This window comes from Sorex fumeus, unplaced genomic scaffold (genome assembly GCF_029834395.1).
Source record: "Sorex fumeus unplaced genomic scaffold, SorFum_2.1 ptg000157l, whole genome shotgun sequence".
Lineage (NCBI taxonomy): Eukaryota > Metazoa > Chordata > Mammalia > Eulipotyphla > Soricidae > Sorex > Sorex fumeus.
The window spans coordinates 169,763-183,726 of record NW_026606214.1 but is presented as its reverse complement, the minus strand read 5'-3'; the positions used below and the strand labels follow the sequence as shown (position 1 = coordinate 183,726).

The window sequence follows — 13,964 nt, the reverse complement described above, 5'->3', positions numbered from 1 at the left end:
GAAGGTGAATCACGAGTACACTGGCATCTTCTACTAATATTCTGTCTGATTGAGTGCTTGAAGCTTCATGTTTTTTTCCCAAGATTTTTGAACTGACTCACTGTGAGCTAGACCCCTACATAGCTGTTCATGATTGGATTCCAGTTCTACAGTATTCCAACACCCATCCTCTACCAGTGTCCATTTCCCAGCACCAGTGTCCCCAGGTTCCCTCCCATCACCCCCGACCCCACCTCTAGCCTGCCTCTATGACAGGCTGGCAGGCACTTCCTCCCTCTCCCCCTCCTTCCATTCCTCCCCCACCCTCCTTGTTTGTAATTCTGAAAGGTTATTGTGCATATCCCTTTATCTACTTTTAACACTCATTTCATGTCCAGTATGATCATTTCCAACTATTATTGTTATCCTGGTCCCTTCTCTATCTTATCTATCCTCCACCCCCACACACTTGTGGTAGACTCCAACCCTGACCAGTCCTCCTAGCCCATGTTTTCCCTGACCTTGGATATGAATCTTCTACTATGTTTTTTATATGCCACAAATGAATGCAGTCATTCTATATCTGTCCCTCTCTTTCTGACTCATTTCACTCACCAGAAGACTCATCATTTAAAAAACTGATTTAGAAAACAGTGTACAGCTATCAGAACTGTGTGCTGGTGATTTCCGGAATGCCTGAATTATTTTTCCTTTTACAGCCAGAAGAGCTCATTTACCAACGCACGGATAAAGCAGCTGCAGCTGAGCTCCAGGACAGGTCACGTGACACACCTAAATCCACCCATAATCTGCCACTACTAGCCTAAGACTAAGCTATTCTGAGTCCGGATCAATGTGAAATAACTGGGGCAATTAAACTTTAATTTGTGTTTATAGATCCCAGGAGCAGAAGTGATCTCTAAATCCCACGGCCCTCAAGGAAGCTTTGGCTCCAGAGGGTGTGGCCAGCGCCCGCGGGGCATGGCCAACAGCTGGCCTCTGACAGAACTCAGCATCATGGCCTGTCCAGGCATGGCAGAATCCTCAGCCTAAATAGGCCTCTTTTGTCCAGTTAGTGGCTTGAAAGAACTTCAGCTGGTTTTAAACGCAGAAAAGGCTGCCATGAACCTACTGGAATCCTCATAGTACTTAATCCCCGTTTCCGAAATGGGGAAACTGAGTCTCAGATACTTGTTGAGTGATGGGGGGAGGGTGCTTTTCTGACTGAAAAGCTTACACATCCCCTCTCTGGTATCAACGTGTCAAATGACATGATTAAACCCCTTTTAAGGGGCTGGAGCGATAGCATAGCGAGTAGGGCATTTGCCTTGCACACACCTGACGCAGGTTCGATTCCCAGCATCCCATACGGTCCCCCGAGCACTGCCGGGAGTAATTCCTGAGTACAGAGCCAGGAGTAACCCAAACAGAAAAAAAAATAGAATCCTCCTCAAATACCAAATACTTTTGTTTCTTTTAATATATTTAAAATACTAATGATAGCACAGTGGTAGGGCGTTTGCCTTGCGCGCAGCCGGCCCGGCCAAGCCTGGTTCGATTCCTCTGCCCCTCTCGGAGAGCAAGCTACTGAGAGTATCTCGCCAGCACGGCAAAGCCTGGCAAGCTACCTGTGGCATATTCAATATGCCAAACGCAGTAACAAGTCTCACGATGGAGATGTTACTGAGCCCGCTTGAGCAAATCAATGAACAACGGGAGGACAGTGCTACAGTGCTACTATTTTTTAGACTCATGCCATTTATTTTTCTAGCACAAAGTAATTCCTAAGATCTTTCTCGCTTAGAGTATCTTGAAACCCCAAGCAAAGATGCAGGGCCCTGAACCTCTGCATGTTTTAGGAGGAACGTACAAGAGGTGCTAGAAGGCTTTCTGTTATTGTCAAGTCGGTTGTATCCTATTGTCCCCTCAAAAATAAACCCAGAACAGCCTCCCCCTTCATAGGGCTTATTAGGATTAAAGAAACAAAATGTGTAAGATGCACTGAGCACAGTATCTAGCAAATACAGTCTCAGTAAATAGTATCTACTTCCTTCAGTCTATGATTAAGTCTCAGATCTGTGGACCCAGTACTTTCATATACACTATAAAGCAGGACATCACAAATTAAGTTGCCCTGTACTGCACTGCACTGTCCTCCCATTATTGTTCTTCAACCTGCTCGAGCAGGCCCAGTAACATCTCCATTTTGAGATTTGTTGTTATTGTGTTTGGCATATTGAATACATCACGGGGAGCTTGCCAGGCTCTGCCTGACGGGCGAGATGATGCATATTCTAAAGGTATTTTTAAGGTAATGTAGAATAATCCTCACAAATAGAAATCACTGGTGTAGGAACTGTGTAAGACCGACAGTCCTAAGGATTTCAAACTCAGCACTAACGGACTGTATCTGTATCCAAAAAAGGTCATAAAATCATTCTTCGAAAACCCTTGGCTAAATACTCAATTTACTGCTCAGTTTCAGGGTTCACTTTTGTAGGAGCATTCCAAGCATCTGCTGTGCCCTCTAGAATATGTTTCAGTTCACAGGTCTACTCCCAGCCTCAGCAGGATAACCTTTAAGGATACCTGAGTCTATTTTTCAATCCCCAGGAAATAGTTTGTGTTTGGTACTAATCACACCTAGTGATTGGTAACTGCTCACTAAAATGTAGGCAAGTATTCACCTAAATCCCCAAACTGTACTTTTCTTTCTTTCTTTCTTTTTTGCTTTTTGGGCCACACCCACCGATGCTCAGGGGTTACTCCTGGCTCATGCACCCAGTAATTACTCCTGGCAGTGCTCAGGGGACCGTATGGGATGCTGGGAGCTGCACAATGCAGGTCGGCCGTCTGCAAGGCAAACTGTTGTGCTATTGCCCCAGCCCCCCCAAACTGTACTTTTCCTTATGAAGGAAAAGCAAAACATAAGTAAGAATTGCAATTTTTTTTAAAATGAACAGGGTTGAAAAAATACTAAAGGAGAAGATCATGGACTGGAGGCCCCGGCACCTGACGCGGTGGAACAGGTACTGCACCTCCACGCTGCGCCACTTCCTGCCCCTGCTGGAGAAGAGCCACGGGGAGGACGTGGAGGACGAGCACCGGGCCGAGCTGCTGCGGCAGCTGGGCGACTACAGGGTGAGCACTGGCTCGCGGGGCGGGGGTCCCTCAGGCACACCTTCTGTGAGTCTCAACACCGACACTGTTCCCCCAAGTACACAGAGGAAACGTCAGATCCTAACCAGTGATTCAAGTTCAAATTTCAGTAATTGACAACATAGCAAAATGCCTCTCTACAATTAAAAAAAAAAAATCAAGCATCCGGTGAAAAATTTTTATAAAACAACATCCCAAGTATGAGGAAAATGAAAACCCGTGGCTAACTCCTGGGAGATTCGGTGGTCTGCAAAGTTGAAACCAACCACAAGAAAGTATAAGGCTTTGGAAAAGGACAGGACTTTATACTAATTACTTCCCATTGCCAAGAAAAATCCCCATTATTGCCAAGTTCTATGACCTGCTATTAAGTGTTCATGTCCTTTACCAGACTGACATACAGAAAACAGCCCGAAACTCTGCCAGTTAAGCCTTGCTGGAGCAAGTGGAAGTTGGACATTTCACCGTATTCACTACAACTGATTTAACATCTAAAGCCAGGTGTTAGGAGGAACGTATTCAAGCACCAGAAACAGAAGCGTGAGCGGGAAGGAAGGACGTTATCCTAAGGCCCCTAGACGAAGATGAGGATGCGCAGGGGCTGGACACCCTCCTGGTCTGCCAGGCGGTGGCTGCTCATCTCCTAGCAGCGAGGGGCTGGGCTGGTCCCTGAGGCCCGCCCATCTGCACACACCGGGCGCGAAGCAACGGAGTGCATGCGTGCCAATATTCCTGGCACGTCTCTAGGGACTCAGTGTTTTCACGCCAGTAAGAGGGTCCATTGTCTGGGTCCCTGGAATTTCACGGGTTACTGTGCACATTCGAGGGGCAGGGACTGGGGGTGGGGGTGGCCAGGTGTCCTATGCTAGCCGCCGAGAGGTGTTCGGCCCCTCTCCATTTTCTGTATTGCTGGTAAGTGAAAAGAAAAACATATCTCAATGGCTTTGAGATTCAGGTTTAAACAAGAATATCAAGAACTGCACAGTTTGTGCGAAAAAAATACGAAGTCTTCGCTATGCAGTCGAGGCCTATAAATGTCCTTCTCTTTCAGTTCTCAGGATTCCCCCTTCATATGGCCTACTCGGACATGAAGCCATTGGTGGAAGCCGTGTACAGCACCGGAGTCCACAACACTGACCTTCCCAACGTGGAATTCGCCTTAGCTGTGTATATTCACCCCTACCCCAGAAATGTGCTATCTGTTTGGATCTATGTTGCCTCCCTTGTACGCAACAGATAGTATTTTCACAGTACTTTTCATATCATGCAGAAATTGTAATCAGGATGAGATACTTTGATTTTTTCATATTTTTGCTGCCTTATCACGGGTTTACAATATCATGGAATTACAATATCATGGAATTTGAGGTCATTGTTACCACTCCCAACAGCCCAGTTCCAGTGTCACCCCATGAAATACTACCCATAAAATACCTCTCTCCTCATTCCCCTCCCTTCCCCCAGGAAACCACTGTTTACAGCGTCTAGGGCTGACTTTTATGTACTGGCCAGTTGTTTTTGTACAATTAGAACACGAATACAACATGAGCGAGCCTCTCCATGCTTGTCTTTCACTTCCTTATTTTACCCAGCATTATCACCTCTGCATCCCCTTCTGCAGGGCAGTGTTCCTCTGAATGTACGGATCACCGTTGCTTGAGTTTCCTACCAGTAGGCGCGCAGCGTGGGTCCACGTCTTGGCTATCGTGAATAATGTTGCTATGAACTTGGGACTATCAATAGCTCTTCATTAGTGTCTTCAGAATGTGTGAAAAATTTTAATTGATAAAGATCAGAAGGGAGAAAATGTTATTTTCAAATAATGACATTAAAATATCATTATTTTTTAAATGGCACAGTGTCTTAGTCCGCCTGTGTGTGTCTCTTGGGCCCTCGAATCCCGTGGTTTCCATCATCTAGGAGCTTCTGTCCGGCTCCCCTTCTCCTCGGAATGCCTGTGCCTAGCCAACAGAGTAGTGACCTCACTTTTAAGACCCCGCAAAAAAGCAACTTTTCTGAAGAAACGCATCTGCTAATTAAATACCTCCATAGACCTCATCCTATAAAAATAATTAAGCATACACTAATGAACACGTGTGTGTGCACACATGCGGGCGCGCACACACACACAGTAAAGCAATATATTTTACTTGGGAAACAAGGAATGTATTTCAAGATTCATCAAAATAGGAAAGAGGTGGGGGTTGGACGGTGTGATGGGAGGGAACCTGGGGATACTGGTGCTGGGAAATGTACACTGGTGGAGGGATGGGTGTTGGAACACTGTAGGACTGTAACATAATCATGAACAGCGGCTTTGTAAGGGTCTATCTCACAGTGAGTCAATAAAAAAAAAATTTAAGAATGAAGGAAGTAGTGGAAAAAAAAAATCAACCAGAATTTAGGGCACTGCTATGGAAATAAAATAATTGCAAAAGAGTCCACCTACGAAACTAAAACTTCTGACTCTGTAACTACTCACTAAACTCAGATTTCAAGTTCTTACTGTTTCTTGTGTTTGCAGATGGGCGGGCCTCAGGGACCAGCCCAGCCTCCTTGCTGCTAGGAGATGAGCAGCCACCGCCTGGAGGCCAAGATTTCTCTTGTTTTTTTTTTGTTTTTTTACTTTTTTGGGTCACACCTGGCGATGCTCAGGGGTTACTCCCAGTTCATGCACTCAGGAACTACTCCTGGCCGTTCTCAGGGGACCATACGGAATGCTGGGGATCAAACCCAGGTCGGGCCGTGTGCAAGGCAAACACCCTACCCTCTGTGCTATCACTCCAGCCCCAGGATTTCTCTTGTTGATGAACACTTTCTCTTCCACAGCCAGCCTTAGATGTACTTACTAAAAAAGAAAAAAAAAATAAACAAACAAAAAAAAAACATACTGCCCACTCTTTTCTTCTCCATGACAACAAAAATAAACCCCCATTGCGCCTTTTAAAATGGTAGGTCGCCATCCTCATTATCTTTTCACACAGCAATAGAGCTGCGCTTACCAATTCAACCCATGACCACTGCATAATCAATTTCAAAAAGGCAACCAACTCAAAGGTATGAGGTCTCTCAAACCTCACGGTGCTCAAAACAACGTATTTCATCCTACTCCAAAACCTGCACTGAAGTGTGTAATGAAATCAAAACACAGAAGAAATTACTTGATAAAGTCCTCAAAGTAGATTTTATTTATACATTTCTTCAAATGATTGTGAATTTTTTTAAAGCCCTGCCCCCCAAATTTGACAATTTAGGGACAGTAGAGGGAAGCAGGGAATCTCTGAAGAAGCAAAGACAAATACACGGTGCGTCGGAGCTCACTGAGCTCACACCAGGAAGCCAATTTATTCTGGAATCTTAAGAGAATCTTCGATGGGTATGTCTGAATTGGCCCTCAGATTTGTTAAAGGAAACATGGGGGAAAAAAAAGACTGGTTTCCAAAATGTGCAACTCTTTAAAATAAGACTTTAAAAATGTTATGTCTGAAAAGGTCTGCAAAGCTGGTAAGAGTGTTCTATAAAGAGAACCAATAACCCCGTTAATTTTAAAAACCAAGATAACCTTCAAAGTACGTTAAGTAGCACAGTATTAGTGACATTCTTTTTTTTTTTGTTTGTTTGTTTTGCTTTTTCGGTTGTACCCAGCGATGCACAGGGGTAACTCCTGGCTCTGTACTCAGGAATCACTCCTGGTGGTGCTGGGGGACCATATGGGTTCCTGGGAATCAAACCCGGGTTGGCCGCGTGCAAGGCAAAAGCCCTACCCGCTGTGCTATCACTCCAGCCCCATAGTGACACTCTTTCACAATTCAATTTCAAAGAAACATAGTGAGACTGCTCTTAACTCTCAACCTTTGTGAAAAGAAGAACTATTCCCTTTCTCAAACAAAAATATGATTTGCAAGAAAAGACAACACTGTAGAATTCACTGGCAAAAATGAAGATTTGGGGGGTTGCGAGAGTTGGGGCCAAAACAAGTCACAATCAAAAAGGGATGGTTAACAGAAGACCTGTGCTGTAAGTAAAGTGCATGAAAGGAAGCCTGCTCAGCTAAATGAAGTAGACGAAGGTCTACTTTGTAGTAGTAGTAGTAGTAGAAGTCAAGAGTCATTCGCCAGAGCGGCAGCAGGCTCGAAAACCACACTGCAAATTCTGGCATCCACTGGCTGTGTCGGCGTGAGGACCTGTATGAAAACAGATAAGTGTGAAAGCGGGCATTTCCCAGAGAGCACATAAAACTCATCGTGCCTACGAAAGAACCTTTAAAACATCATTTACCTGTATCAACAATCCATTGATAACATGAAAAGAAAATCTCACTGAAGTATATAAAAAGTATCCAGACACAAATATTACCATTAACTTCTTGACTTTAACACATCTCGTGGTCCAAACGGTAAGTGAAAGGAGGATTTTTATAAAAATCAAAGAAAAAGATATCCATAGAAGCAGAACTTAAAGGCTACGTTAACAGATTTCATCCTATACTCTGAACACCCTTTCTAGAAATATGATGGTGCAAAAACAGTCCTACTCAACATAGATATGCTAAAATTCCAATATCGACATTGCAATATATAGTAAATTCAAAAAATGTAAAAAACTACACAGACATGAAAAAATCCTTACTGTATTTTTAGCATCTACTGCTAAGATAATCATATGGTAGGATTAAGTGAATTTACCTTCCAAATTAAGTATATGATGAGTAAACACATCAAGAAAATAAAAATTATGATTCAACTACCAAAAAAATGAGTATCACACATCTGTGGAATCACAGATATTTAATCCCACATAGTAGACAGCTACCTGATGCCATTAGGGAACATACCTGAGAATTACAAAGTGTGAAAGAAAGGTACCATGACATGTGTTCAAATTTTAAATACTTTGAATGAAGCACAGTTTTCACAAAGTAGAACACAAAAAGGAATATTTTCACTAGATAGGAGGAACATTTCAAAATGCTTGCAGCATGAACAAACAAATACTCATACATCACTTGATGATGATTATGTGGTCTGCCAAAGTTGTTATTAGGCAACTTCATCATGGTCTGAATGTCATGGGGTGTAAACATATAAACCAAGACAGTATAAGCTACTACACATCTGGCCAAGCACATACAGTCCCTCACTGACGGAACATCGTGTGATACAGGCCTGCAGAGCAGCTGTTTACTCATCAACCAGAAAATACTTGCAACTGTAATATGTAAGGATCATACAAAGAAATACAAGATAATTTTACCGTAGGATGTATAAAATGAATAACTGGGGGGGAAAAAACCCAACAATACTCTGGACTGATAGCAAATTTATCTGAGGTGCAAACTTTTCAATTTGCTTTGTTTTAAACAGACCATTGCAAAAGAAGGCAATTTTTCTAATACCAACAGGAGAAAATAACTACCTGTACGTGGACAGAGGAATACACACCTATTTTCCAGAATTTAACTTTTTTCAGTTTCCCCCAAATGGCATATTCAAAATACAGAGGTCAAATTTCTTAGTAAATACAACCAATTAAACATTATAATGTTCATATATTTCAGTATGAAAATGATAATGTATCTGTAAGAAGACAAACTTTACAAGCATGTGTAGAATTTCAATAACTTTATTTAATACTGAATACTATGTTTAGGGCTGAAGCGATAGCACAGCGGAAGGGCATTTGCCTTGTGCACAGCCTGCCCAGTCAAGCTGGGTTGATTCTTCCGCCCCTCTCGGTGAGCCCGGCAAGCTACCCATGATGTATTCAAAATGCCAAACACAGTAACAAGTCTCACAATGGAGACATTACTGGGCCCGCTGGAGCAAATCGATGAACAACGGGAGGACAGTGCTACCACAGTGAATACTATATTTAATATTAAAATTGATATAATACCTTGGAAGAAAACTGGGTTGAAGTACCTAAATACAAAATGCTAAATGAAAGATGACTGAATATGTTCATAAATGAAGTCAGTTATAATGACTTTGATCATGAACAATACATGAGGATTCACTTCTATGTTTTGTAACAAAAAAATCTGTCACAAAAGCTGAAACTGAAAAAAAGTTAAAATTACCACAAGCCTATCTTTATTTAATCAAAATTAAAATACGTTCTCTTTTTAAAATGAAAAACTGGTCAAATATTTCAAATGTCAAATGAAATTCACACACCATTAGGATCATTTTTCCTTAAAAGAAGGCAAAATGTCATCTTAAGCACTGTAGCACTGTCCTCCCATTGTTCATTGATTTGCTCAAGCGGGCACCAGTAACGTCTCCATTGTGAGACTTGTTACTGTTTTTGGCATATCGAATACATCACGGGCAGCTTGCCAGGCTCTCCAAAAGGGGTGGAGGAATCGAACCCGGGTCCCCAGGTCCAGGTCAGCCGCGTGCAAAGCAATCGCCCTACCCGCTGTGCTATCACTCCAGCCCATCATCTTAAGCACAAAGTCAAAATAAAATTTCTCAGTATGTGAATCCGGGATGGGAAACGCCCTCACAGAGAATCTTATGGCCTGAAACTCTTCTCAACAGGTGACCCTTGATCAGTTTTCCATCTTGACTCGGTGCATCCAAACCCACCCCAAGACTCCTCCTCAGCCTCAGGCTGGTCTCGTAACTGCTTCTCCTGGAACCAAATGGTGACTCACCTCCAAGAAAGACCCTGCTAGTGATGGTTTCAGTCAAAATGGATCTGATAAAAACTCTCCTTGGTATATGATTGCATTCCAAGTTTTTTAAGAGGGGAGAGGAACAGACACATGCAGGTTTTTGTGTAATTTTTCTAAAATTCCCTAAAATACTTCAAAATGTTTCTGTTCCTACTTTTTAAGGGACAGGAAGCTAAGCAAGACATTTTATGCAGAATTCAACAGTGGCCCGGGGAAAGGCTGACAGGGAATGCCTGAGGCAATGAAGTGAAAGCACGCTACGGCTACCAGAAAAGTCAGAGGAGAATGCATGAGTCCAATGGTCACAAAAGCTTCAGAGACTCGGACCTGCCCAAGTAACCGTCCCGTGCCCATTCTCCCACAGGACAGACCCAGCAGCCTGTCTCCAGCCCACCTACAAGGACTGCAGTGGGAGACAAATGCGGGAATCAAATGCGTGCTGTGCTCTGCAGAGAGCACCCGGTCCTGTTGCCCGCCTCTGTCCAAGGCCCTGGAGTCAGTGCAGGCGACCACTGCTTTAAACCGTGATTACTCTCAAGTTGTAGAAACGAGGCAATAGCAACTTTCAAAGCTAGAAATTTTAAGCAATGTTAACAGTGAAATCCTTCAGTTTCACAGAACCCTCCGAATAAGGAAAGAAATTATCAGACTAAACCAACAACAGAAAAAGGAAGTATTAGAAACAAGAAGAATGGCTGGTATTGTGTTTCCAAGCGTCTTAAGTGACAATTATGCTTCCACAGACAACTTAGAACCTAAAAACTCTGTAAAATCTACTTTATCAACAGCAAATGTCCGATCCAATGTAGAAAACAAAAATTACTGTAACATACATGGGCTAAATTATGTTAAATAATAATAAAATTAGAAAATAAAACTTTTACGATGAAATAAAATCTTTATTTTTTATTTTTGGGGGGGGTCACACCCGGTGATGCACAGGGATTACTCCTGGCTCTGCACTCAGGAATTACCCCTGGCGGTGCTCAGGGGACCATATGGGATGCTGGGAATCGAACTCAGGTCGGCCGCAAGCAAGGCAAACGCCCTACCCACTGTGCTATGGCTCCAGCCCTAAAATAAAGTCTTTAAATTTCAAGATAAACGATGAATTTTATAAGCATTAAAAAATGTTAGATAAAACACCCATATTGTTAGATATTTTTCTAAATTGTTGTTACTAAATGTTTTTCCTGAACTTTATGCATATTATGTCATATATCAGCACTTACCTTCACTTACCTTCCATTCCTCTTTAACTTAAATTAGAAACAAGAGAGCAAATAACCTGAGACTGTATCGCCTTCAGAAAGAACTCTGAGCTAGCCTATTTCAATTCATAAATTATACATACAATGAACTGGAAATCAGAACAGAAAGTGTGCTATCATGTTCTAAACTATTCAACTTTCATTCAACATTTCTTATATGTAAAGAATTTTTAGTAATCATGGCTTTCTTTTATAACCAAAACCTTACTAACCAAAACACAAATTTAAATGTCAAAATATCTTTAAGAGAGTCAAAACTGGCATATTACAACCGGCGCATAGTATGTTATCTTATTTGCAGCAAATACTGTTTAAGTATCTGATCAGTAACTTATCTTCTCTAACACCTCTCCCACTAAATCTCTTCTTATTTAATATTAACTACGTTGTTCATCAGTGATCCACCTCCTTTAGTTGCTACCCTGGTAGAACCTACATAAATCTTTAAATAAAATTCATTTAGTTACCTTTAGTTAACTATTACTATCAAATATTTAAAACCTAATTTCTTACCCAAATATGCATGCCTTAATAATCTAAGACCATGTACAAACATAGTAACTAAGTTCAGAAATAATGAAAGTAACAAAGGTCTCTAAGCCATCATTATCACTGTACAAACTGAGTCATAATGAAAGACACCAGACTGGAGCAATCACAGCATCCTGCAAAATGAAGCCTTAACACTTTCTAGGTGATTCTTACGTCCTTTTTATTAGAGAGAGGGGGGGGGGGGGGAGAGAGAGAGAGAGCGTATTAGAGCACTACTTCAAGAGTAACTGGCTATAACTCTGAATTCCAAATTAATATGTCACCTGTATACTTTAAAGGACCCCCATTAATGCAAAAATGTTGAAAGATGCTATAAAATGAAGACTGAATATTGGATTATATAAGCAGTCTCTATTTCCCTAAGTCCTTCAAAATGAGATATCTTCCTTAACCCTCATTTACTGAGGTTCATGGAAATAGAGTTCCACACATCCCCCAAGCACCACCAGGAGTAACATCTGAGCACTGTGCCAGGAATACCCTCTGAGCATCATCAGATATAACCCCAAAACAAAAATCAAAATATTGGGGCTGGAGTGATAGCACAGTGGGTAGGGCGTTTGCCTTGCACGCAGCCAACATGACTGACACAGGTTCGATTCCCAGCACCCCATATGGTCCCCTGAGCACCGCCAGGAGCAATTCCTGAGTGCAGGAGCCAGGAGTAACCCCTGAGTATCGGCGGGTGTGACCCAAAAAGGAAAAAAAAAAATCAAAATATTCACTTATTGAAAATTACCACTCATTTATAAAAGGAGAGAAAGCATTTGGCTTTCAACACAGGCATGCAAACAGTTCCCTCTGGAATAGTTTGATATCTATGTATCTAACAATAGTTTATAAACTCGAACATGCTTGTAACAGAGTACAAAGTATTTTAAGTATTTTTCTGTTTGCTTTTTGGGCCATGCCCAGCAGCGCTCAGGGACTGTGCCAGCTCTGTGCCGGGGATGCCACGTGCCTCTGCCGGACTCCCAGAGACTCAGGATCCATCTCACCATCTAAATAATTTGAATAAGTTTGACAAATGTATAAAAACAAAACGGTGAACTAAAACCCAACCTCTCTCAGCCTATAACATCTATACACCCCAAATTAAAGACAACAAGGTAACTGTGAGATTTAGTTCCACAAGCACAACTCATGATTAAATCAATATGGGCAATTAAAGTACGATTCAAAATATTTTTTCATATTAAAAAAACCCATTTTAAGGTTACTTTTCATAATAGATTCTACGCCTCGGGAAAGACAACACTGAATCCACAATGACAGAGCTACAGTGGGAAGTGTGCGCTCTCAAACTCACTCCATCTGGAAAGAAAGCAGAGGCCTGTTGAGGCCATCGCTCTAGATACACGCCAACCAGCTCCACATCCCTTTCTTGGCATCTCAGAGCAAAGAAATCCTCTCTATGTTCCTGTTTCAACATGATAGCCCCGGTGGGATTCCTTGCACGGGAGACTCCCACCGCCTGCTCCTTCAGGGAAGAAAGACTCCTCTCCAGCAAAGAGCAGCTTGCTGACTTCCTGACTCCTGTCAACCATTGGGCCTCACACTCAACTGCTCCCATCCTCATATTAAGATAAACGGGGCTATCAAAGACAACCAGCTAGGACTGGTACCAAAAGTAAGGGCATAATAGAACCTGGACAATCTGAACTCTTTTCAGTTTCAAATACAGGAGATTTACTTATTCACTACTGACAACAGCATTTTAGGAAACAAAAAAGGGAAAAAAAAAATCTGAAAATGTCAGTCTTTCCCAGTGATTATCAGATACTCCAAAGGACAGTGAATGGACTTTGAAGCAGCAAAGTAGCACGCTCAAGAGGTCCAGGTTGAAGATGCCAAAACGAAATGAAACAGACCCAGGCACCCTGAGGAACCCGCATTATCTGAGTCCTGCTTCTAATGTGTTCAAACAGTTGGCCTACAAGAAGAACTAAGTCCACCAGTCCTAAGAAATCAGTGTATCCTGAACGCAATACCTCTCAATTGGTCTGAGTGTTACAACACTCTGGTGGAATTTCCCAATTCTTCCTAAGACTTACTATTTCTACAACTTGCCATTTTGAAATGATTGAAACTGCAACCTAGCTCAAAAATCTGGTAGAAAGAGTAACTGAAATATCTCTGTGGCAGAAAAACTCACCTTTGAAGAATTAATGCAACAAATGACTTTTGGGGGTGGTTTTTGGGACATGCCCAGCAGAGCTCAGGACTTCCTACCCCTGACTCCACGTGCAGGGTCACTCCTGGCCTTGCTCGAGGGCCCAGAAGTGGTGCCATGGATCGAACCCCAAAAGGACACATGCAAGGCA

General features: G+C 42.3%; 2 protein-coding genes across 3 annotated transcripts in view; one reads left to right on the top strand and one right to left on the bottom strand.

Annotated features, from left to right (window-relative positions):
* CC2D2A (coiled-coil and C2 domain containing 2A) overlaps window positions 1–4,429 on the top strand; it is a 120,655-nt gene extending 116,226 nt beyond the window's left edge. The window contains exons 35-37 of the mRNA XM_056107296.1: window positions 699–757; window positions 2,943–3,120; window positions 4,190–4,429. Of these exons, the coding sequence (XP_055963271.1) occupies window positions 699–757; window positions 2,943–3,120; window positions 4,190–4,378 (426 nt within the window). The 3' untranslated portion in view covers window positions 4,379–4,429. The remainder of the gene's footprint in view (window positions 1–698; window positions 758–2,942; window positions 3,121–4,189) is intronic.
* Window positions 4,430–6,303: 1,874 nt separating this feature from the next.
* The window catches only part of FBXL5 (F-box and leucine rich repeat protein 5), a 43,945-nt gene continuing 36,284 nt past the window's right edge, over window positions 6,304–13,964 (bottom strand). For both annotated transcript variants that reach the window (XM_056107289.1, XM_056107290.1), the window contains exon 11: window positions 6,304–7,322. In XM_056107289.1, the coding sequence (XP_055963264.1) occupies window positions 7,246–7,322 (77 nt within the window). In that variant the 3' untranslated portion in view covers window positions 6,304–7,245. The remainder of the gene's footprint in view (window positions 7,323–13,964) is intronic.